The sequence below is a fragment of the Equus asinus genome, chromosome 20, assembly GCF_041296235.1.
Source record: "Equus asinus isolate D_3611 breed Donkey chromosome 20, EquAss-T2T_v2, whole genome shotgun sequence".
NCBI classification, from domain to species: Eukaryota; Metazoa; Chordata; class Mammalia; order Perissodactyla; family Equidae; genus Equus; species Equus asinus.
Genome location: NC_091809.1, coordinates 26,142,141 through 26,165,085, shown reverse-complemented (window position 1 = coordinate 26,165,085; position 22,945 = coordinate 26,142,141). Strand labels below are relative to the sequence as shown.

The window sequence follows — 22,945 nt, the reverse complement described above, 5'->3', positions numbered from 1 at the left end:
ATCAGGAGTACCTTATTAATGATTTCTTTATTAATGATTTTATATTTATTAGCACATATCAGAATTCTATTTTTAGCATTTCTAGAGAAAGTGTAGGTTTTCTGCCCTGTCTGAATTGTTTGAAAGTGAATATACTGCCTGTGCTGCAAGGTTTTATCAAAACAGTGATATTCTATACATGGAGTTTCTGATACTGTTTCCAAGTGAACTAGTTTGGAAACACTGAACATCAGTTACAATTAGGAAATACCTGAGCCAGCCCTGATGGCCTAGTGGTTAAAGTTTGGTGCTCTCACCACTTTGGTGGCCTGGGTTTGTTTCCCAGTCATGGAAGCATACCACATAGAAGAACTAGAAGGAGTTACAACTATGACATAAAACTATACACTGGGGCTTGCGGAAGGGGGCAAAAAAAAGGAAAGAGGAAGACTGGCAACAGATGTTAGCTCAGGGTGAATCTTTCCCTGCCAAAAAAAAAAAAGCCAAAAAACCACAAAAAATGTTTTTGGTAAAAATTTTCTAAAAATGAATAAATTTCATGCTGGGCTGTTTTGTGCATGCTTGTTTTTAAATTTTCATGACATGTGAAGATCCCCTTGTGTGACACTGCTTTCCATTTTGCATGCAACTCACCTCAGTGTTCTTCCCTGGTTTTTATACTGATCTTCGATGTTACAGTCTTCCCATTTTTTCCCTAAAATGCAGACGCAGAAAAATCAGTAAATTACAGAATTATATTACAGTTCCATAAGGAGCTCTGACCATGCCTGATTTATTTACCAAACTGTTCCCTTTTCTCATTCCAAATCACAGAATAATGCTGACAGGCAAGAAACATTTGCTCTCTAAGTGAAGGGAAGTTTTCGTCCTCACCTACTGAGGCCAGGTTCTTTAAGGTTTCCCGCATCACATCTCTGTAGAGCTTCTTCTGTGAAGGATCCAGTAAAGCCCACTCCTCCAGGGTGAAGTTCACAGCCACATCCTCAAAGACCACTGAGTCCTAAAACATACCACATCCGTACACAGGAAGATGGGTGAGACTGACAGTACTGGGACTCTACAGACAATTCATAAGAAGTTCACATATCATTCTGTGATCTCAAAATATGTATTCTATGACTTGGTCACCAGAGTTCTTACTCTATGTAATCATTTACTCATAAATTTAATAGCAGCATGAACATGTGGAAATTATATTTTTACTATGATCACTTCAAATCTTATTCTGTAATGGTAGGGTCCAGAGCAAGTGGGAGGAATGAGAGAATTGCTATAGAAATGAAAAAAAATTTCCATTTTAAGACCATCAATTCCTTGTGAGAAAAACTCTTCCACCTCCTTCCTTATTACCCACCATACCATGCAGCACTCCATGCAGCACAGCACTCTACGATGCATGAAGTGCTAATGAACAAAACACAGTGAAGAACTGGAAGCTTTCTCTTCTATTCCCATCACCAAACATGAGACGCCAGGAGGCCTGTGGAAATCCAACTTATAACTAGGACCAGCTGGACACATTACCCTGAAGTACTCCATCAGAAGTAGTCATGCAGTTGGCTGAATGAAAATATTCTTGTGGAGAACTATTAATTTTAACTTGTCCATAAAAATATATGTCACAGGTTCACAGCCTACATGCCCAGAAACTGATGATTGGATAAAGAAGATGTGGTATATATACACAATGGAATACTACTCAGCCAAAAAAAAAGACGAAATTGGCCCATTCACAACAACGTGGATGGACCTCGAGGGCATTATGTTAAGCGAAATAAGTCAGTCAGAGAAAGACGAACTCTATATGACTCCACTCATAGGTGGAAATTAGTATATTGAGAAGGAGATCTGATCGGTGGTTACCAGGGAAAATGGGGGGTGGGGGGAGGGTACGGAGGGGGAAGTGGTGTACCCACAACATGACTAACAAAAATGTACAACTGAAATCTCACAAGGTTGTAATCTATCATAACATTAATAAAAAAAATATATATATATGTCACAGGTTCAGTTATTCCTTTTTATCTCTGTCCCATTTCATAAGGCCAGGAAGCTATTCAGAAGTTAGGGGGATGAGGGAGGCTGAAAGGGGTAAGGGGGCAAATCTGTATGGTGATGGATGGCAATTAGACTTTTGGTGGTGAACAAGATGTAGTCTATATAAAAGCTGAAATATAATGATGTATATCTAAAATTTACATAATGTCATCTCAAGAAAGAAAGAAGAAATAACTAATGATTTATAAGTAAATAAAAATTAGATTACCATAAAAAAGAGTTCAGGCATGGGAAAAAAGGCATGCCAACTCAGACCTCCACAAAAGTCTCTATACCCATGGGCCTCAGAGCTGCTTCTCACCGATGTTTAGCATATATGCACACATATACTGAGATGATAAAAAGCCACAGAGCTTCCAGCAAAACTGTTAACGGTGGACCCTGGGCCTTGCTGACCTTGAGGAACCAGATAAGAGTTGCAGTTTGCAAGTGAGTTCACTGAAGGCCACAATGGTTTGATGGTGAAGGTTCCCATCACATGAAACACATAAAGGGTTCAGCAGCAGTTTCCTCTAAAAGAACATAAAACTTTCCGTCTCCAATTTCAGGAGGCAGTGCTTCTCAACCAGCCACTCTAGTGGCCAACTCCCACTTACCTCATTTCTGTGCCCTTGTGTGGTGCACAGGGACACGACAGCCCAACCTCTGGGCATAGGAATCCCTCAGCCACCTAATTCCCCTACATGCTAGACTCTGAAAAAGATCATTAACCCACTGATGTCCACATGTAGGGGATAGAGAAAAGGCTTCCACACAGTAATTCCAATGGTGGAGTTGACTCATTTGGTTAATGAACGGAACAGGAAATCCCGACTTCTTGGCGGGCCCATGGAGTACAGTGAGCTGCTTGGCGTGGCTCTAATTACTCTTTCTACAGTGGATCTGTAGCGCTTGCTAATAACAATGTCCTACTACCTACCGTGCAGAAGAGAGTGAACACAAGCAGGCCTGAGACTGCTGATCCTTAGGAATGCCTGCTCACAATGTTTGTCCTTCGTTGGTATTTGGGAAGGGGATTTATCAGGGACCCCACCAACCTAACTGATAAAGAGTGACTCAGTGTGCCTAAACTGTTTACACAAAGAAAATGGTACACATGTTTTCTTGTTTTTATTTTGAGAATCTAAACTTTGGTCATGCTTGGCAGAGGGTGCCTGTATGATCTGTGCCCCCAACCACTCCGGGCACTGAGTCTCTTACAAGCTTCCCTGGAAGACAATATTTCACGTGTGTTGTCACCACTTGTAGCTTAGAGGGACTGAGCCCATCCTACGTTAGCACACTAGGAGAGGACGTCTGGAACCCTGCTTGTGGTTTCCTCCAGAAGACATTTAATTAGGCACTAAACAAGACTAATGAGTAATTATTTGATCAACCTAATGGAAAAATTTTAAAATTTTTATTGGATAACATCAAAGGAGAATAAAATAAGTGAAAATATGGCACATGTTCTTAGAAAGAACTCCATGTCACCATGATGTTACCTCTCCCAAAATATATCTTCATAAAATCCTATCAATCCCCCAAATGAGCTGTTTAGGAGTCAACAAAAACTGTTCCTCCAGGGGCTACATGGAGACTGAGCAGTTAAGTTCGTGCTCTGCTTCGGCCGCCTAGGGTTTTGCTGGTTCAGCTCCTGGGCACAGACATGTCACCGCTCATCAGGCCATGCTGAGGTGGCATCCCACACAGCACGACCAGAAGGACCTACAACTAGAATACACAACTATGTACTAGGCGGGCTTTGGGGAGAAGAAGGGAAAAACAAAACAAACTACTCCTCCAAATCTAATAGGAGGAACAGATATCAAAAAATGGTCAAAGTCTTCTGAAGAACAAAGTGGTGGCTTGCCTAATATAATCAAGATCTTCAAACTATAGTATTCCAGACAGCACAGTATTAGCAGAGAGGAAAACAAACAGACCAACAGAAAGGAAAAGCGTCTTCCATGTGCCGGTAACTAATGTGGAAAGTTGGTCAAGGTCAGAGCAAATGTCATGAATACCTCAATGCAGGGCAGTGACAAACTTACCTAAGTGGAAAAATGCATCGTATTCACATCTATTCCATGGACAATAGCCAATTCATTGTAGATTTAAATGTGAAAGGTGAAACTAGGACACTTTTAGAAGTCACAGGTAAATGCTTCATTCATCCAAAAACAGGGAGAATTTTCTCATGTAAAAAAAGAGCAAGCCCTAAAGCAAGAGACTGACCAATTCACACACATTGAAACTATGTATATATTTATATATAAAGACAAATAACAAGGTGGAAGAAAAATATCTGCAATATTAAAGGGCTAGTGTGCAGACTAAGACTACACACACAGCTAACAAATGGCAGAAGAACCAAAACATATTTTACAGGAGATGAAAGACCACATATGAAAAATGTCCACCTTCTTGGTAATAAGGAAATAAGCAAAATGTCAAGCAGATTACATTTCACACTGATTAGGACAAAAATCAATTTAACAATCCCAAGTGTTGATAACCGTAGTCAACAAACGCATAAATTAGGCACGAATGGAGGAAGCGTCAAAATGATACATTCCATTACCATTTCCTGTAAATTTCAACTTGATCTCGATCTACAGCTTAACAATTTTCCTCCAACATCCAGAGAATTTATTGTGTATTTGAACTGAGAGAGTGATACAGGAATGATAGGAGCTGTATTTTTATTTATATTTTTTAATTTTATTTATTTTTAAAGATTATATTTTTCCTTTTTCTCCCAAAGCCCCCCGGTACATAGTTGTGTATTTTTTTTAAAGACTAGCCCTGAGCTAACAACTGTTGCCAATCTTTTTTTTCCCCCCTGCTTTTTCTCCCCAAATCCCCCAGTACATAGTTGTATATTTTAGTTGTGGGTCCTTCTAGTTGTGGCACGGGCACGTGGGATGCTGCCTCAGCATGGCCTAATGAGTGGTGCCATGTCCATGCCCAGGATCTGAACCTACGAAACCCTGGGCCTCCGAAACAGAGTGCAAACTTAATCACTCGGCCACCGGGTCAGGCCCAGGAGCTGTTATTTGTAACAAGAGTAAAAATTAAACTTGAAAAAGCCCAAACATGCTAACCACTGAACAGCTGAGTAAGTTGCACGGTCCCTGGCCTCAGATACTAGCATGTGCGGAACACACTGTTGCAAAGAACCAACCAAAAAACCTTTCGAATGCAATTTCATTAACACTCATTTATTGAAAGGTCAAAGAAGGCAGAATTAAAAGAACACTGCTTAGTGAAAAGAATAGCTGGTAAAGGCATGACGAATAACTAGAGTCAAGATGGAGATCCCCTAGGAGGCAGGCTGGAGATGAGTCAGGAACGGGGACATCAGGAGACTCACCACTGCCCAAGGCCCGCTTACAAACCATGATGATTACAAAGATATTTACACTGTTATTTTTACTAAGTCTTCCAACAAAACATTTTGTATGTTCTTTTCCAAATATATTTGATGACAAAAATGTAAAGAATTAAGTTCAGGGAAGAACATAATTTCACTATATTTGTTTGCTCTGTGATGTGGCAATCTGAGTTTTAATTCACAGATTTTCACACCAAAATTACTAACAAATGCCTACTTGGAAAGAATTGATTACATAATCTCACCATCATAAATAAAGTAGAGAACAGAGTCACAAATCATAAATAAGAAAAATCTAAGAAACCCAGCATAAGAAATTGCAGAAGTCAATGGGTAGGCTAAAACACACAGGACGAGAAACAAAGGAAACGCAGGACAACCAGAAAACGAGTGACGGAATGACAGCATTAAGCCCTCATGCATCAATACTCACCCTCAATGTAAACGGATTGAACTCTCCAATAAAAAGACACAGAGTGGCAAAATGGATTAAAGAACAAGATCCAACAATTTGTTGCCTCCAGGAAACACACCTCAGCCCCAAGGACAAACACAGACTCAGGGTGAAGGGGTGGAGGACGATACTTCAAGCTAATAGCAAGGAAAAAAAAGGCAGGTGTTGCAATTCTTATATCAGACCAAGTCGATTTCAAAATAAGACAGGTAAAGAGAGACACAGAGGGACAATATATAATGATCAAAGGGACACTTCATCAAGAAGAAATAACGCTTATAAATATCTATGCACCCAACACAGGAGCACCAAGATTCATAAAGCAACTATTAACAGACCTAAAGGAAGATGTTAAAAACAACACAATAATAGTAGGGGACCTCAACACCCCACTCACCTCAATTGACAGATCATCCAGAGAGAAAATCAACAAGGAAATAGTGGAGCTAAATGAAAAACTAAAACAATTGGACTTAATAGACATATATAGATCACTTCACCCTGAAAGAGCTGAATACACATGGAACATTCTCAAGGATAGACCATATGTTGGGAAACAAGGCAAGCCTCTACAAATTAAAAGAAATTGAAATAATAACAAGCATCTTCTCTGATCATAGTGCTGTAAGGCTAGAAATTAATTACAAGAAAAAAGCTGAGAAAGGCACAAAGATGTGGAGACTAAACAACACACTACTGAACAAGCAATGGATCATTGAAGAAATTAAATAAGAAATAAAAAAATACCTGGAAACAAATGAAAATGATAACATGCCATACCAACTCATATGGGATACAGCAAAAGCTGTATTAAGAGGAAAATTCACTGCAATACAGGCACATCTTCACAAACAAGAAAAATCCCAAATGAGCAACCTTAAAGCACACCTAACTGAACTAGAGAAAAAAGAACAAATGAAGCCCAAAGTCAGCAGAAGGAGAGAAATAATAAAAATCAGAGCAGAAATAAATACTATTGAAACGAAAAAGACAGTAGAAAGGATCAATGAAACAAAGAGCTGGTTTTTTGAGAAGATAAATAAAACTGACAAACCCCTAGCCAGACTTACAAAGAAAAAAAGGGAGAAAGCTCAAACAAAATCAGAAATGAGCGAGGAGAAATAACAGCAGACTCTGCAGAAATACAACGGATTATAAGAGAATACTACAAAAAACTATATGCCAACAGAATGGATAACCTAGAGGAAATGGATAAATTCTTGGACTCCTACAATCTCCCAAAGGTCACTCAAGAAGAGGCAGACAATTTGAACAGACCAATCACAAGGAAAGAGATTGAAACAGTAATCAAAAACATCCCAAAGAATAAAACCCCAGGACCAGATGGCCTTCCTGGGGAATTCTACCAAACTTTCAGAGAGGATTTAATACCTATTCTTTTCAAGCTATTCCAAAAAATTAGGGAAGATGGAACACTTCCTAACACGTTCTATGAGGCCAACATCACGCTGATACCAAAACCTGACAAGGACACCACAAATAAAGAGAACTACAGGCCAATATCACTGATGAACATAGAGGCAAAAGTTCTAAACAAAATTTTGGCAACCTGAATTCAGCAATTCATCAAAAGGATCATACATCATGATCAGGTGGGATTCATACCAGGGACACAGGGATGGTTCAACATCCACAAATCAATCAACATGATACACCACATCAACAAACTGAGGAATAAAAACCACATGATCATCTCAATAGATGCAGAGAAGGCATTTGACAAGATCCAACAGCCATTTATGATAAAAACTCTGAAGAAAATGGGCATAGAAGGAAATTACCTCAACATAATAAAGGCCATATATGACAAACCCCTAGCCAACATCATACTCAATGGGCAAAAACTGAACGCCATCCCCCTGAAAACAGGAACGAGACAAGGATGCCCTCTATCACCACTCTTATTTAACATAGTACTGGAGGTCCTGGCCAGAGCAATCAGGCAAGAAAAAGGAATAAAAGCAATCCAAATAGGGAGGGAAGAAATGAAACTCTGTTTGCAGACGACATGATCTTATATATAGAAAACCCCAAAGAATCCATTGGAAAACTCTTAGAAGTAATCAACAACTACAGCAAAGTTGCAGGGTATAAAATCAATTTGCATAAATCAGTAGCTTTTCTATACTCCAGTAATGAACCCACAGAAAAAGAACTCAATAACACAATACCATTCACAATCGCAACAAAAAGAATAAAATACCTTGGGGTAAATTTAACTAAGGAAATGAAGGACCTATATAATGAAAATTACAAGGCCTTTCTGAGAGAATTGGATGACGACATAGGAGATGGAAAGACATTCCATGTACATGGATTGGAAGAATAAACATAGTTAAAATGTCCGTTCTACCTAAAGCAATCTACAGATTCAACGCCATCCCAATCAGAATCCAAATGACATTCTTTACAGAATTAGAACAAAGAATCCTAAAATTCATATGGGGCAACAAAAGACCCCGAATTTCTAAAGCAATCCTGACAAAAAAAGAACAAAATGGGAGGCATCACAATCCCTCACTTCAAAACATACTACAAAGCTACAGTAACCAAAACAGCATGGTACTGGTACAAAAACACTTCACAGATCAATGGAACAGAATTGAAAGCCCAGAAATAAAACCACACATCTATGGACAGCTTATCTTTGACAAAGGAGCTGAGGGCATACAATGGAGAAAAGAAAATCTTTTCAACAAATGGTGCTGGGAAAACTGGAAAGCCACATGTAAAAGAATGAAAATTGACCATTCTTTTTCACCATTCACCAAAATAAACTCAAAATGGATCAAAGACCTAAAGTTGAGACCTGAAACCATAAGGCTTCTGGAAGAAAACGTAGGCAGTACACTCTTTGACATCAGTATTAAAAGGATCTTTTCGGATACCATGCCTTCTCAGAGAAGGGAAACAATAGAAAGAATAAACAAATGGGACTTCATCAGACTAAAGAGCTTCTTCAAGGCAAATGAAAACAGGATTGAAACGAAAAAACAACCCACTAACTGGGAAAAAATATTTGCAAGTCATATATCTGACAAAGGCTTAATATCCATAATATATAAAGAACTCTCACAACTCAACAACAAAACATCAAACAACCCGATCAAAAAATGGGCTGGAGACATGAACAGACATTTCTCCAAAGAAGATATACGGATGGCCAATAGGCACTTGAAAAGATGCTCATCATCGCTGATCATCAGGGAAATGCAAATCAAAACTACACTAAGATATCACCTTACACCCGTTAGAATGACAAAAATATCTAAAACTAATAGTAACAAATGTTGGAGAGGTTGCGGAGAAAAAGGAACCCTCATACACTGCAGGTGGGAATGCAAACTGGTGCAGCCACTACGGAAAACAGTATGGAGATTCCTCAAAAAATTAAAAATAGAACTACCATACGATCCAGCCATCCCACTACTGGGTATTTATCCAAAGAGCTTGAAGTCAGCAATCCCAAAAGTCCTATGCACCCAATGTTCATTGCAGCATTATTTACAATAGCCAAGACATGGAAGCAACCTAAGTGCCCATCAACAGATGAATGGATAAAGAAGATGTGGTACATATATACAATGGAATACTACTCAGCTGTAAAACAGAAGAAAAATCATTCCATTTGCAATAACATGGATGGACCTTGAGGGAATTACGTTAAGTGAAATCAGCCAGTGAGAGAAGGATAATCTGTGTATGACTCCACTCATATGAGGAATTTAAAATTATGGACTAAAAACAGTTTAGTGGATACCAGGGGAAAGGTGGGGTGGGGGGTGGGCACAAAGGGTGAAGTGGTGCACCTACAACATGACTGACAAACATTAATGTACAACTGAAATTTCACAACATTGTAACCTATCATTAACTCAATAAAAAAATAGAAAAAAAGGAACAAATAATAAAAGAAGAATGAGATACTATTAGTCACTTATTACAATGGCTAAAATTCAAAACACTGACAGCAACAAACAATGGCAAAGATGTGGAGCAAAAGGAACCCTCATTCATCGCCGGTGGAGATGGAAAGTGGTATGCCTACTTTGAAAGATGGGCAGTTTCTTAAAAACTAAACCTATTTTTACCATACAATCCAGCAATCACGCTCCTTCGTCTTTCCCCAAATGAACTGAAATGGTGAACGCAAAAATAATCACTGGAATATCCATATAATGAAATATTATTCAGTGATAAAAAGGAAATGAGGTTATTAAGCCAAAAAGACATGGAAAAACTTTAAAATCAAATTGCTAAGTGAAGGCAGCCAATATGACATGGCTACACACTGTGTGATTCCAAGCATAGTTCTGGAAAGGACAAAACTATGAGACACTGAAAGCTCACTGGTTGCCAGGGATTTGGGGTGGGAGGGAGGGGTGAAGGAATACGGGAGCACAGGAGATTTTTAGGACAGTGCAAGTGTTCCATAGGATACAGAAATGATGGAGACATGTCATTTCACATTAGCCAAATCCCAGAGATTGTACAACACAGAGTCAACACTAATATAAACTATGAACTTTCGTGCATCAAATGTAACAAACGTACGACAGCAATATAAAATACAGAGCAAACTGTGTGGAGGCAGAGCAGTTACGTGGGAAGTCTCTCTACTTTCTGATCAAGTCTTCGGCAAACCTAAAACTGCTGTAAAGAAAAGTAAAGTCTATTAGGAAAAAACAAAAGATGAAGACAGATGCATTAATATTCATCCCTGATGAGCGGAAGAGGCCATCTTTCATTCAACTGATTTGAAGCTATTTCAAGAAGCCATTGTGATGCTGTCTGAGGCCTGCACCCTGAAACTTGGAGGAGAGAACTTCTTCCATTGAAAGCCTTTTTCGAGAGCCCAGCATGGTATATTTGGAGAAGTGAAATGAGTGCCCTGCTTACTCTCCATAGTGTCTACAGCTCCGATGTGGATAAGGGGTGCTTGTGAGGCCTTGTATTGCAGACTTGGTACATGCGGAGACAAGTGTTACCTTGATTTACATTGTGGGTAACTGTGAGGCAAGAGATTCCCAGAATTCTTTTACCACAAGGGGCAATTCTTAAGAGAATCGTCCAAGAGTCTGTCAACACATGCTGATGAAGCCAACTGCTGGTCGGTGCTAGGATGACTGCCTGATGTCTGGTCAGCTATGTGGAACTTTGGGTTCCATCTTTTATCAGGATGCCTCGATTAAGGGATAAAAGCAGCAACTCTGCCTGAGCTCCATCGTGTATGAACGAGGTGACTTGTCCTTGAAGTCCATGAATTCCCATTGCTTTTCACTCAGGGAGTCCTAAGGAGCTCCCCAGGGAGCCTGGGGTTCTAGGAAAGGGGTGACGTCCTTCAAAACCATGGCACCAGGCAAGGGACTGAGGACAGGGAAGGCCACCCCCTCCTGCAGGTAGGATATCCCAGAGGGCCGAGGTTTGACTCCATCGTGTCTCTAGGGAGTCTCAGTAGCTGAGCTGAGCTCGTGGAGGGCTATTTACAGGTCCCAAAGCACAATGGGTAGCCTAGTAAGGGGTCACATACTCAGGGCTATCTATTTTTAGGACACCACTGTAAGCAGTGATAATTACAGCTCTAATGGCACACAGTCTGTGTGTGGCCTAGGGCAGTTAACTGCATCAGAAGCCTATGGACAACTTAAGGCCATCCCAGGTAACTTCAGGAGGCAAGGGGGGAGGTCACTGAAGCCTCTACTGTGAAACAGTTTCTGATGGCACAAAGGGGAGAGTACAGACAATGTTGTGGGTGCTGAGAGGGACAACAGTTATTTCTTCACTGTGTTAAGGAAGGAGCAGGCCCCAGGTTACCAAATAACTTTTAGGAATTTAAGCAAAGCACCACAGCCTCACATTATATATATGGTAATGGGCCGTCCCCTTTTTATGAGCTCTCTTCATCAATATTTTTATGCCCTGAATATCCTCAGAAGAGGATGTCGTTAATGTCATGTCACACCTGTGCTCCGGGAGCAAGGGCGATGCAGTTCAGACCCTGCCTGCAGAGGCTGTGTGCACTGGCAATGGTGGTGAGGTTCCCTGACGGTAACCCAGTAAAGGGGCATCACGTCCCTTCAGAGGGGAAGGCCAAGTGCAGCTGAGAGGCTGTGGCACAGGACTGGACAGAACAGACTTAGCCGAATCTGTGACAGCAGAATGTTTACCAGTTGCTGACTGGGTGGAGTCAGTAATTTCCATGATGTTGGAGACTGGGTACGGGGCTTATCTGGTGTGACCACAGCCTCCAGGTTGCGGCAATCCACTGTGAGGTGTCGTTCATTCTTCCAGACTGAAGAACAGGCCAAATCTGGATGTTAAAAGCAGCAAGGAGGATAATCACTTCTTAATTAAGTAAGTGTTGTACGATGGTTTTCAACGCTTCAGGGCCTTGTTTAATTTACATTGGGCCATATTAAGTAATTTAACTGGGGAGGAAGGTCTGTGGGGTCCCATTTTATCACTATAATTTGAAAATGCCAAAGACTAAATTAAAATTTAATGTGTAATTCATTGGTTGGGACCTTCCCAGCTCACTATGGGATATTTTAAGACAATGGGTGCTATGACCCTGGAGAATTTAGCAAGACCGTAGTTCTCTCATGGTTAAGGTGAAACATAGCTATCTGTCCTCTATATTATATTCATTAACTCCCCTAAGATTATTGGGGGTACCGTGCTTAAATTTAGTGGGCTCTCCAGGTACAACTGTAACCTGAACCCTAGTATCGATTATTTGTATGAAGGTTTGTGAATTACTGCACTACAGCAGATGGTCACATTAATTCAGAATCTGTGTTGTAGAGGCCTAAAGCCGAGCAGCACCCTTCCATATCTTTTCCTTTTTAAAATTTTATTTATTTTTCATCTTTTCTGGAATGTAAATTCTCTTAGTATATTTTAGATGTCCAATTGGGCCAAATTTTGGACCTGTTTCAGTATTTTTTATTTTGTTCCCTCCCTCTTATCTTTCCCTGTTTTGTTTTCTGGTCACTGGATATACTTCAGAGGGGGGAATGTCCTGTTCACCCTGGTATTCCTGAATCTTTTCCTCCAGAGAGCCTCAAATCACTGCCGTCAGGGGTGGGGCCTCCCCCATGACGATTCATTGTCTTATAAAGTTTAAGGACTCTGGGCTTAAGTAGGATTTGAACTAATGCTTTTCCTGTGCCACAGGGGTGCCAAGGGTGTTGTCCCCTATAACCCCGAGGGTCAGGATCTTTGTGGCAGTAGAGGCAGGGGCAGTAGCAGAGGTACTGAAGGGGCCTGGGGAGCCCTCTGGTATTAGGAGTGTGGACTCGGCCCACCACCTATGGTTGCACCCGGCCCCCCCACTTCCTAAAGATAGAGAATATCTTTAAATAACTGCTCTTTCAGGAGCTACTACCCAATGGGCCCACCTCCTACACAGGGTCTACTTCCCCTCTCCCACCTGTGCCCTAGACACTGGGGCCAACATAGCCTCTCTGTCACAGCTTCACTCTGACACAGATAAATCCTGACAAAGATATTGACCCAGGGTCTATTTAAGAAGGGCCTCAATCCCATAGTCCTGCTCTCAAATGCCTAGCAATTCTCAAAGCTGCCAACCTGAGGTTGGTGAGTCAACAATGCAACACGGGTCAGCGCACCTCACAGCACGAGCTCCCCAGCAGGCAGCAGCCCACAGTGCATGCCGCCACCAGGCAGCAGAGCAGAGGAGCAAGTCAGAGCAAGAGAAGACAGACCCACGGGTGGGGTCATGTCTGGACATGGTGCTCAGGGTGCCAACTGTTATGGTCACCTGCAGAGGGGTGGTTCCCTTGCTGAGACTGATGCTGGGTGGCACGCACACACACAGGGTAGGAAAAGGCTTAGGACTCATGTAACACAGGTCGGAGGGGAGGGCCGGGCCAGCTTTGCAAGCAGCTCTGACAGGGCTGAGAAAGCAAGGAATGGAGCTTGGCTTGGGGGTTCACTGGGCCTGGGGGGGGCGGGGCAAGAGCTCTGCACACAGGCAGGGGCTGGGGTGGTGGGAATCTCCTGCCTGCTCTAGAGGAGAGAATACCCAGGCTTCTCCTCAGCTTGTCCAGGTGGGGGCACAAGGGAAGAGGGTGGGTGAGGTTTAGGCTGTGAGCAGTCACCCAAAATGTGGAGTCTCACTGCTCACTACAAGGACAAAGTGGGTAAGAAAAATATGCACTCTCAAGTGCTTCATTTATATAAAGCAATGCTGACAGGAGGCTCAGGAAACGGTCCACACTGGTTCTCTGAGGGAGGCTGAAGCTCGAGCCCTGGAGGGACTGGGAGGTTCCGGCAGGGAGTCCACTGTAGACTCTCTTATCTGACCAATTTTTGCTAACTTTCACATGCATCGTTATTTAAAATAAACTGAGGAATTTCTACAAACCATATTTTTCTATTTAATAGCTTTTATTTTTAATTTACTTCTGCTTTTAAAATTTTAATTTTAAACTTATTAAATTTTTACTTTTCTACATAGGAAACCATTCTAAGATTTAATCCTTCAAACACTAATGCTTGTAAGAGTTTAAACCACATGAAATGAAAAACTTCCAATTTCTTTCTAACTAAAATCACAAGCAGCATCGTAGTTTCTCCTTCTCTCTCACTGCGGGGGATATTTCAGGAGTAAGCAACACATTATAACGCAGGAGGAATTTGGGTCTAACCCATGAAATGTTTTAAGATTTTCAAAGATTTATGTAAGTTTTAAGTAGTTTTCCTCCTATCAATTAAAACAGGAATTCATTTATCTTACGCCTTAACAATACTATAGCATTTAAAATGTCAAAGCTCTCTGGGGACATGCACATAGAAAAACTGACCTAAAAATGTAAAATCCACCTGAGAGCTCAAAAACACGCATCTAATATCTTGAGGATCTCTTGTCTAAAAGGAACAAATATTCTGGTTGGTTCCAGAATTTCTTGCCTTAAACTTAAGTCCATTGTATCTTTCAATCAACTTACATTTTTAAAGCCCAGGAACTAAAAATCTTACACACTCACACAGGAAATAATACCACAAACTGCAAAGGAAAACTAAAGTTAAAAGCTGCAATATGTTGGGGCCGGTCCCGTGGCCCAGTGGTTAAGTTCGCGTGCTCTGCATTGGCAGCCCAGGGTTTTGCCAGTTCGAATCCTGGGCGTGGACATGGCACCGCTTGAGGCGGCGTCCCACATGCCACAACTAGAAGGACCCACAACTAAAATATACAATTACATACTGGGGGGATTTGGGAGAAAAAGGAAAAATTAAAAAATCTTAAAAAAAAAAGCTACAATATAAAAATGGATACAAGGAAAGAAATGCAAATACTAAAATCAGGTGAAATAAACAGCCTGCTTCCCCATAGTACAGAAGGAAAACCCACATTCACAAGCTTTTCATCCAGACTCCCCCCGTTGGGATACAGCCCTTAGAGTGGACCAGTCCCTGGTGAGGGAGGGGAGGGCACCTGAGCAGCCACAGGAATGGACTCTGGGAGCCCCACACACCCTCCCCCTCTCCTGTGAGCATGGAGGCACTGCCTCCCCCAGGCTCCCATCCTCACAAGTGAGGAAACTCTCAGCCAGATTCAGTTTAAGCTTCTGACCCACAGGAACTCCAAATTCATGAACCCTTTGTTCACAGGATGGAACACGTGATCTTCACAGACTTTCTCAATGTGCACAGATTACACTCAGTGCACCTACAGTGTGGGTGCAGAACTCAGACATAACATTAAAATGTCCAGGCTTAAGGAACCACAACTCAGAAAGGGTGTCACTCCCCACCCCACGAGCACCTGCACCCCCAGCTTTCCAGGGCTCTGCAGCTCCTCTCAGGACAAAGGCTCCTTCCATGGGGGTGTGAGCAGTAGGACACCTGCAGGGGGAGGCTCCCCAGGAAGGACAGCTGGGCCTTCAAGTCCTTCCCTCTGCAGGTCCAAGGGGGCCGCAGCTTAGAAATACTGACCATAGGTCTCTGCTCCTCACTGGAGTGGCTCTGGAACACCACTGATATTTTAAAAGTGACAAACCCAGTGGTAGAACAATCGTTCAAAATCATTCAAATTCAGCGCTTATGACTAAAGATGGAAAAAAATTATAAGGCATTTTTCTAGCTCAAGAACAAAATCCACAAATATCTACTCCCTTCAGAAAGTAAACTCGTCTGTTAATAATTATTTCCAGGGCAAGAAATTGTTTGGAAAAGAACCATAACCGAAGATACTTCTAGGTGGCAGGCTAAGCCCCAATATCTGAAATCGCCCAGAAGAAAAGGACAGCGCTCAGAGGTCACTACGCCTGCTCATGGGAAGAAAAAAGCAAACAAACATTCTAATAAATGGGATGTAACAATGGAATGTTTTCTTTTTCCTGAAAATCATCTCTTTGTTTTCTTTGGAAATATTTTATTATCTCTCTCAAGATCTATGGGTTAAATACACTTATTAGAAAACTGAGACTTGAAGAAAGTGAATAAAGTCACAAACTGAGGGAGGGGCCGTTCTGACAGGACAGATCACACAGAAACCTGCACCCAAGGGCTTCCCCTAAGATGCCAGTGCCCAGAAAGATCCCGGGGGAGGCACAGGATTTCACACATCGTGGTTCCAGGTGGTTATTCTCTACCCTCCTCTCACGTAAAATATCCACAGACAAGAAAAATAAATAAATCAAACCGTTAGACAGAGCCATCCAGGGCTCTGTGGATGAATGATAATCAACATAATGCGCAGTCTGAAATGCACCACGGAGAACAAACAGTTAATAACGCTGCTGTGAACCGGAGAGGAGAAGATGGCGTTCGGGAATGCGGGGAAAGATCTGGAAATTCAGGGATTTATTGTCACTCCTGGGAAGAGCTAGGGAGGTTTGCGGATTTAAGACTCTGCTCCCCAAACATTTAGAAAACTCAGGAGAAAACGAGTCCCCTCCGAGGAGAAAGGAGGCCCTGGGGACCCCACAGACCGCAGCCCCTCCGCGCATGGACCCCGGGGACCCAGGCCCAACCGTCCTGCGGACCCTCCCGCGGGCCCCGCACCGTGTAGGGAGAGGCGGCGCGGTGACGGCGAGGACAGGGGTCCCGGCTGCGTGCCGCGCCTCCGCCCCCTCGGCCGCAGCCCCGGAGCTGACCGCCGGGAGCCCAAGCCGCCACCGCCGTTCCGACCGGCCCTCCGCTCTGTCCCCCGCCACCCGGCCCGCACACTCACCATTTTCCGGTTTCTGGGGTCCCCAGCCGGTCACCCTCCGACTACCGCGGCCAGTGCAGGTCACAGCGACAGAGTACGAGGCAGAGCCACCTGAGGCTTCTGAAGGCAGCAACGGGCGACCAGCTACGCGACCGGAGCGACCACGGACCAGCTCACAGTCCACACCGTCCACGCCGTTATCCGAGTGTCGCCCCCACGTACGTTTCCGGCGACTCCCCTGATTGGACAGTTCACAAGGCCCCGCCCCCTCGTGCCTGAGTGACAGCAGGCAGGGGGCAAGTCTTTGAGCCGACCTTGCCTTGGCCGCGGGCCAGAACCTGTCCCCTGCAAGGACTCTGCATTGAACCACGAGGCCCCGAGGCCACGCCCAGAACTGTGACCCTTCCTCACGCACACAGACACTTCAAAGGGACCTCACCATACGTCACAATGAGCCTGGCTCCGTTTGATCTTTGACTATCACCAGCGGGCAGACATCCTCCCGCCGCCACCCCGGTCCCTGCTCACTGGGGTCTTCAACGGGTCCCGTGGGCTCCGCGCGCCTGGCTCTCGTGGGAGGTTTGAACCCCACAGCCCCAGGGCAGGCCCCAGGCCTCCGACGCCAGCACGTGTGAATACTGAGGCAAAGAAACCACGGGAAAGTCTTGTCAATGCAATTCCATTAATACTCATTTGTGGAAAAGTCAAAGGAGGTAAAACTGAAAGAACACTGCTTAGTGAAAAATAATAGATGGTAAAGCTGTGAAGAATTTCGAAAGGTCAAGACAGTGGTCACCTTCAGGGCGGGTCAGAGGTGAGTCAGGGCCAGGCACGTCAGGGGACTCACCACTGCCCACAGGCCATTTATGAATCTTGACGATTCCAAGGATCTTTATATTGTTATCACTAAAGCTTACCACAGAACATTTTGCACATTCTTTTCTGAATATATTTGATGATAAAAATTTTAAGAAGTAATTCAGGTTGGAAAAGAACATAATTTGTATATGTTTATTTGCCCTGTCACCGCAATCTGAGTTTTCATTCATGGTTTTGGCAGCAAAAATTGGTAACAAACCAAGTGTCTATTTAGAAAGAATGGGTTACATAAATTCATCATCATGTGTACTTTTTAAAAACAAAGGGTACTGATAGGAAAAGATCTGGAGGATTTATGGAGAGAATAGGCAAAGTGTATTAGAATACATGTACTATATTACCTTTCTATAACCTGCAGGGCCAGGTGGACCCCTGGACCCAACCCAAGGTTTGGTTGAGTAGTGGAGACTAACACACCTACCAGGAATGTACGAAAGGGCTTGTTCCTTCCGTGACAGTCTCAGGGGAGGGCGGGCAGGCCTCTCAAGCAGGGGGGAAGTGCCCTGAAAGAGCAGGAGAGGAGCCTGCCTGGGTTTTTACGGAGGTGAGGGGGTGGGCTAGGCTGAGTTTACACACAGTGGGGGCTTTCGTCGACTGAATCTCTTGCCAGGACCAAAGGAGTGAGCAGTCAGGCCGCCTTAGTACCATGTACAAATGTGGGGCACAAGGGGAAGCAGGAGGGGAAGGCTTTAAAGTTGTCAGCAGTCAGATAATAGAAAAAATATATTAGTCTCTGCCCCAGGCTCCTGACACAGGGCTCCTAAAACCCTTGTAAATTCCTAAGTGATAAGAGCAGGAGGAGCATCTTTTGTCCTAATGAGGAGACTCTGGTTGGGCTCCTGGATGGGGGCCAGTCAACAGAAAGAACAAGCCATGATTAGAAGCTTGGAATTTTCAACTCTGCCCTCATCCTCCAGGGAGAGGAGAGGGGCTGGAAATGGAGTTAATAATTGGTCATGCCTACGTGAGGATTCGGAGAGTTTCCAGGTTGGTGAACACATCCATGTACCACGAGGGTGCTGCACCCCAACAGGAACACCCTGGCCCCGACCTCACCCTACATATCTCTTCATCTGCCTGTTCATCTGTATCTTTAATCATATGCACGAGTAAACTGGTAAATGTCAGGAAGTGTTTCCCTGAGTTCTGTGAGCCACTCTAGCAACTTAATCAAATCTAAGGAGACAGCTGTGGGAACATGTGATTTGTAGCCAAGTGAGAAAGAAGTTGTGAGGAAGCTGGGGACCTAGTACATGTGATTGGCATGTGAACTGGGGTGGGAACAGTCTCGTGGGACTGAGCCCGTAAGCTGTGGATCTGACGCTCTCTCAAGGTAGATAATGTTAGGATGGAGTTAAGTTGTAGGACACCCAGCTGGTGTCACGGGGAATTGCTTGTCATGGGGAAAAACTCTCACACATTTGGTGACCAGAAGTGTCAGAAGTGAAGTGTTCTGGGTGAAAGTAAAGGAGACACATGGGAGGGAAGAAGGGTTTTCTCTGCTCAAGAAGAATACAGGGTTGTCCCCAACACATCACGAACATTACAAACTGGAGTCAGAGACCTCTGGGTTCTCATCCAGCACGTAAGGAGCTTAGAAGGTGACATTCCCATCCTCGCCAGAAAAAAGCTATCAAAATCAATGACTCCTCTTAAATCTCTCAAAGAATTGAGGTCACAGGGCAAACCGCTGTCTCCAAAATTGGAAAGAGAGACAGAAAAACAGCCATTTTGAAATATGCCCACAGTATCTGTTCTTCTTAACAAGGCCTGTCCCCGAAAGACTGTTCCACCAGAGCCGAACAGACTGGGATTTCACCAGCGCCTAACCGGTGTGCGGGAAGGGAAACAGCCAGCTGAGTCCCCTCCACCCTTTCTGCCGGACCTAAGTTGAGGGTTAGAGGGGATTCAGAAACACTTGTGAGGTTCACAGGTTATTTTTTCCTCCTTAAACAAATATGTGGTGCATTTTCCAACACCACTTCTCCAACTCTCTAACACCAACTAGGTGGCCTACAATTCAATTCTAACACTAACTAACCAGAGTCAACATCAGACTCCACAGTTTAAGGACTCAGTCCCACAAGATGCCCCCATGTCAGATGCCAGCTACAAATGTGGGGTCCAGGCTACACAGATTCCTGGATGGCTGACTCCAAACACGGAGGTTCCCTGGACAAGCTCTCATGTTTGTTAATTGGCTAGACTATCAGAACTAAGAAACGCACTTCACTTATTACTACCAGTTTATTGTAAAAGATACAACTCAGGAACAGCCAATTGGAAAGGATGCACAGGCAAGGCGGGCAGGGGGAAGCAGGGAGCTTCCATCACACCCTCCAGATACAACAGCCTCCCAGCACCTGGCTGTGTTTAGCAACTCAGAATCCCTCTAAACCCCGAGGTTTAGGGGTTTTCATGGAGTTTCCTTATGTAGGTATGACTGGTTAAACCATTGCCTGTCGGTGATTAACTCAGTCTCCAGCCCCTCTCCTCTCCCCAGAGGTGGGGGGCTGGGCTGAAAGTGCTAGGCCCCTGATCAAACCTTGGTCTTCCTAGTGATCAGCTCCCATCCTGAAGCTCTCTAGGGGCCTGGAAACAGTCACCTCATTAGGACAGAAGATGCTCCTATCACCCTTATCATTCAGAAGGTCCAAGGGCTTGAGGATCTTTGCTAGGAACCAGGGACAAAGATCATATATCTTTCTTATTATACCAAAGACGGTCACAGCCTGGGACACAGGCTCATTAAAATACTGAGACCAAATCAAGGGACTATAGAACATGTCTGCTCCACCCACAACACACCACTACATCAGGAAGACTCCTGTGTGATAACAGTGGAATACACTGGAAGAACTGCATGTTTCAAACCTTATTTAAGAAGCCTCTACAGAACCCAGAGATGACACAGGAGACAACAGCAAGGATACCGGAGAATATTTTAGCCTCTGAAAACCAAAACCAATAGACTAAGCTCTAGTGAGATAAACAAAAGCTCACGCTTAAAGGCCTGTTTACCTCCATCCCTTCCTCACAGTACACCATGTCCAGCGTTCAACAAAACCTAAAGGCATTCTAAAGGACTTACAAACACAGCTTGAAGACACAGGACAAGCACAAGAACCTGATACAGATGTAGCAGAAATGTTGGAATTATCAGACCAGAAATGTAAAGCAACCGTGATTAATATGTCCAGGGCTCTAATGGAAATAGTGGATAACGTGCAAGAACAGATAATACAAGCAGAGATGGAAACTCTAAGAAAGAACCAACTGAGAAATGCAAGAAGTAAAAGGCAGATAAACAAGAAAACAGAAAGGAAGAATTCCTTTGGGGGCTCATCCATACAGTGGAAATGTACGGGGAAGAGGCAGTGAGCTTGAGGAGACGTCAACAGAACCTTCCAGACTGAAGTGCAAAGAGATGAAAAGAAGAAGAAAGAACAGGAATCCAGGAACTTTGGGACAATTACAAAAGGTGTAACATACACATAATAGGAATACACAAAGGAGAAAAGAATAGAAAGAAACACAAAAAAAAGTGAAGCAATGATGACTGAGATTTTCCCAAATTAATGATAATCACCAAAGCACAGACGCAGGAAGCTGAGAGATCACCAAACAAGATAAAAACCAAAAATGCATGCCTAGAAATATCATATTCAAACTGGAGAAAAACCAAAGACAAAGAGAACATCTTGAAAGAGGCTAGAGAGAGAAAACCTTAGTTATAGAGAAACAAGGATAAGAATGAAATCAGTTTTCTTTTCAGAATCCATGCAAGCAGGAAGAGTCTTGTGAAATGTGAAATAGTTAAGGTGTTGAAAGAAAAAGCACCCAACTAGAATTGTGTCAAGCAAAATGATCCTTCAAAAGTGGGGGAGAAATAAAGACTTACTGAGACAAACAAAAGCTGAGGGAAGCTATTACCAGTAGACCTGCTTTGTAAGAAATGTTAAAAGAAATTCGTCGGGAAGAAGGTAAATAATAAAGAAAGGCAGGGTGTTAGAGAAGAAATAAATGAAAGTAAAATAAATTCATTTGTTTTTATTGTTGTTATTTAATCTGACAGATAACACTTTGTTCAAAGTCATAATAGCAACCACGTATTCCGTAATCCCAGCTTATAGATAATGAAATGAATGACAGCAATGTTATAAGGGACAGGGAGAGAGGACTTGGAATACTCTGTTTGGAGGACCTTGCACATCCAGTAAAGTGCCTCGGGTTAGTTGTAAACTAACTATATAAACTAGCTTATAGTGATATGCTAAGAGAGGAGAAAAAATGGAATCAGATAAAATGCTCAATAAAAGGCAAAAAAGGCAGAAGAAAGGTGGAAGACAAAAAAGAAACAACAAAAGCAACAAATAGAAAATAGTGGAGCTGCCCCGTGGCCAAGTGGTTAAGTTCACGTGCTCCACTTCAGCGGTCCAGGGTTTCCCTGGTTCGGATCCTGGGCGTGGACATGGCACCGCTCATCAGGCCAGGTTGAGGGAGAGTCCCACATGCCACAACTAGAAGAACCTACAACTAAAATATACAACTATGTACTGGGGAGATTTGGGGAGAAAAAGCAATTAAAAAAAAAAAAAGAAAGGAAAAGAAGATTGGCAACAGTTGTTAGCTCAGGTGTCAATCTTTAAAAAAAAAAGAAAACAGTAAAAAATATAGTAGGTATGAGTCCAACTATATCAGTAATCACTTTAAACATCAATGGTCTAAATACAAGGGAAAGAAAAACTGTCACAGCGGATAATAAAATATCACGTAATTCTATGTTGTCTACAAGAATCACACTTGAGATATAAAGACACAGATTAAAAGTAAAGGGATGGAGAAAGATATCCCACTCCAAGACTACAGAAAAGAAAGCTGGCATAGTCACATTAATTTCAGACAAAGCAGACTTCAGAGCAAGGACAATTTCAGAGATAAAGAGGGGCATTACAGTCATACTGTGTAAGGACGTTTT

At 43.0% G+C, this 22,945-nt stretch overlaps 1 protein-coding gene and 1 long non-coding RNA gene across 6 annotated transcripts in view; one reads left to right on the top strand and one right to left on the bottom strand.

Annotated features, from left to right (window-relative positions):
* LOC106826939 (zinc finger protein 791-like) overlaps positions 1–22,945 on the bottom strand; it is a 63,906-nt gene that overhangs the window by 5,231 nt on the left and 35,730 nt on the right. For 3 of the 5 annotated variants that reach the window (XM_044752703.2, XM_014834527.3, XM_044752704.2), the window contains exons 2-3: positions 874–1,000; positions 634–694 (exon numbers count right to left, since the gene is read on the bottom strand). In XM_044752703.2, coding sequence (XP_044608638.1) covers positions 634–694; positions 874–1,000 — 188 coding nt within the window. Of the gene's footprint in view, positions 1–633; positions 695–873; positions 1,001–12,076; positions 12,220–17,109; positions 17,351–22,945 lie in introns of those variants that run through there. The other 2 variants (XM_070492166.1, XM_014834525.3) reach the window with 2 other exon arrangements.
* On the top strand, positions 1,014–17,102 carry LOC139041306 (uncharacterized). Its single transcript, XR_011496203.1, has 3 exons — positions 1,014–11,568; positions 12,201–12,263; positions 16,088–17,102. It is a non-coding gene; the product is annotated as an uncharacterized lncRNA (long non-coding RNA).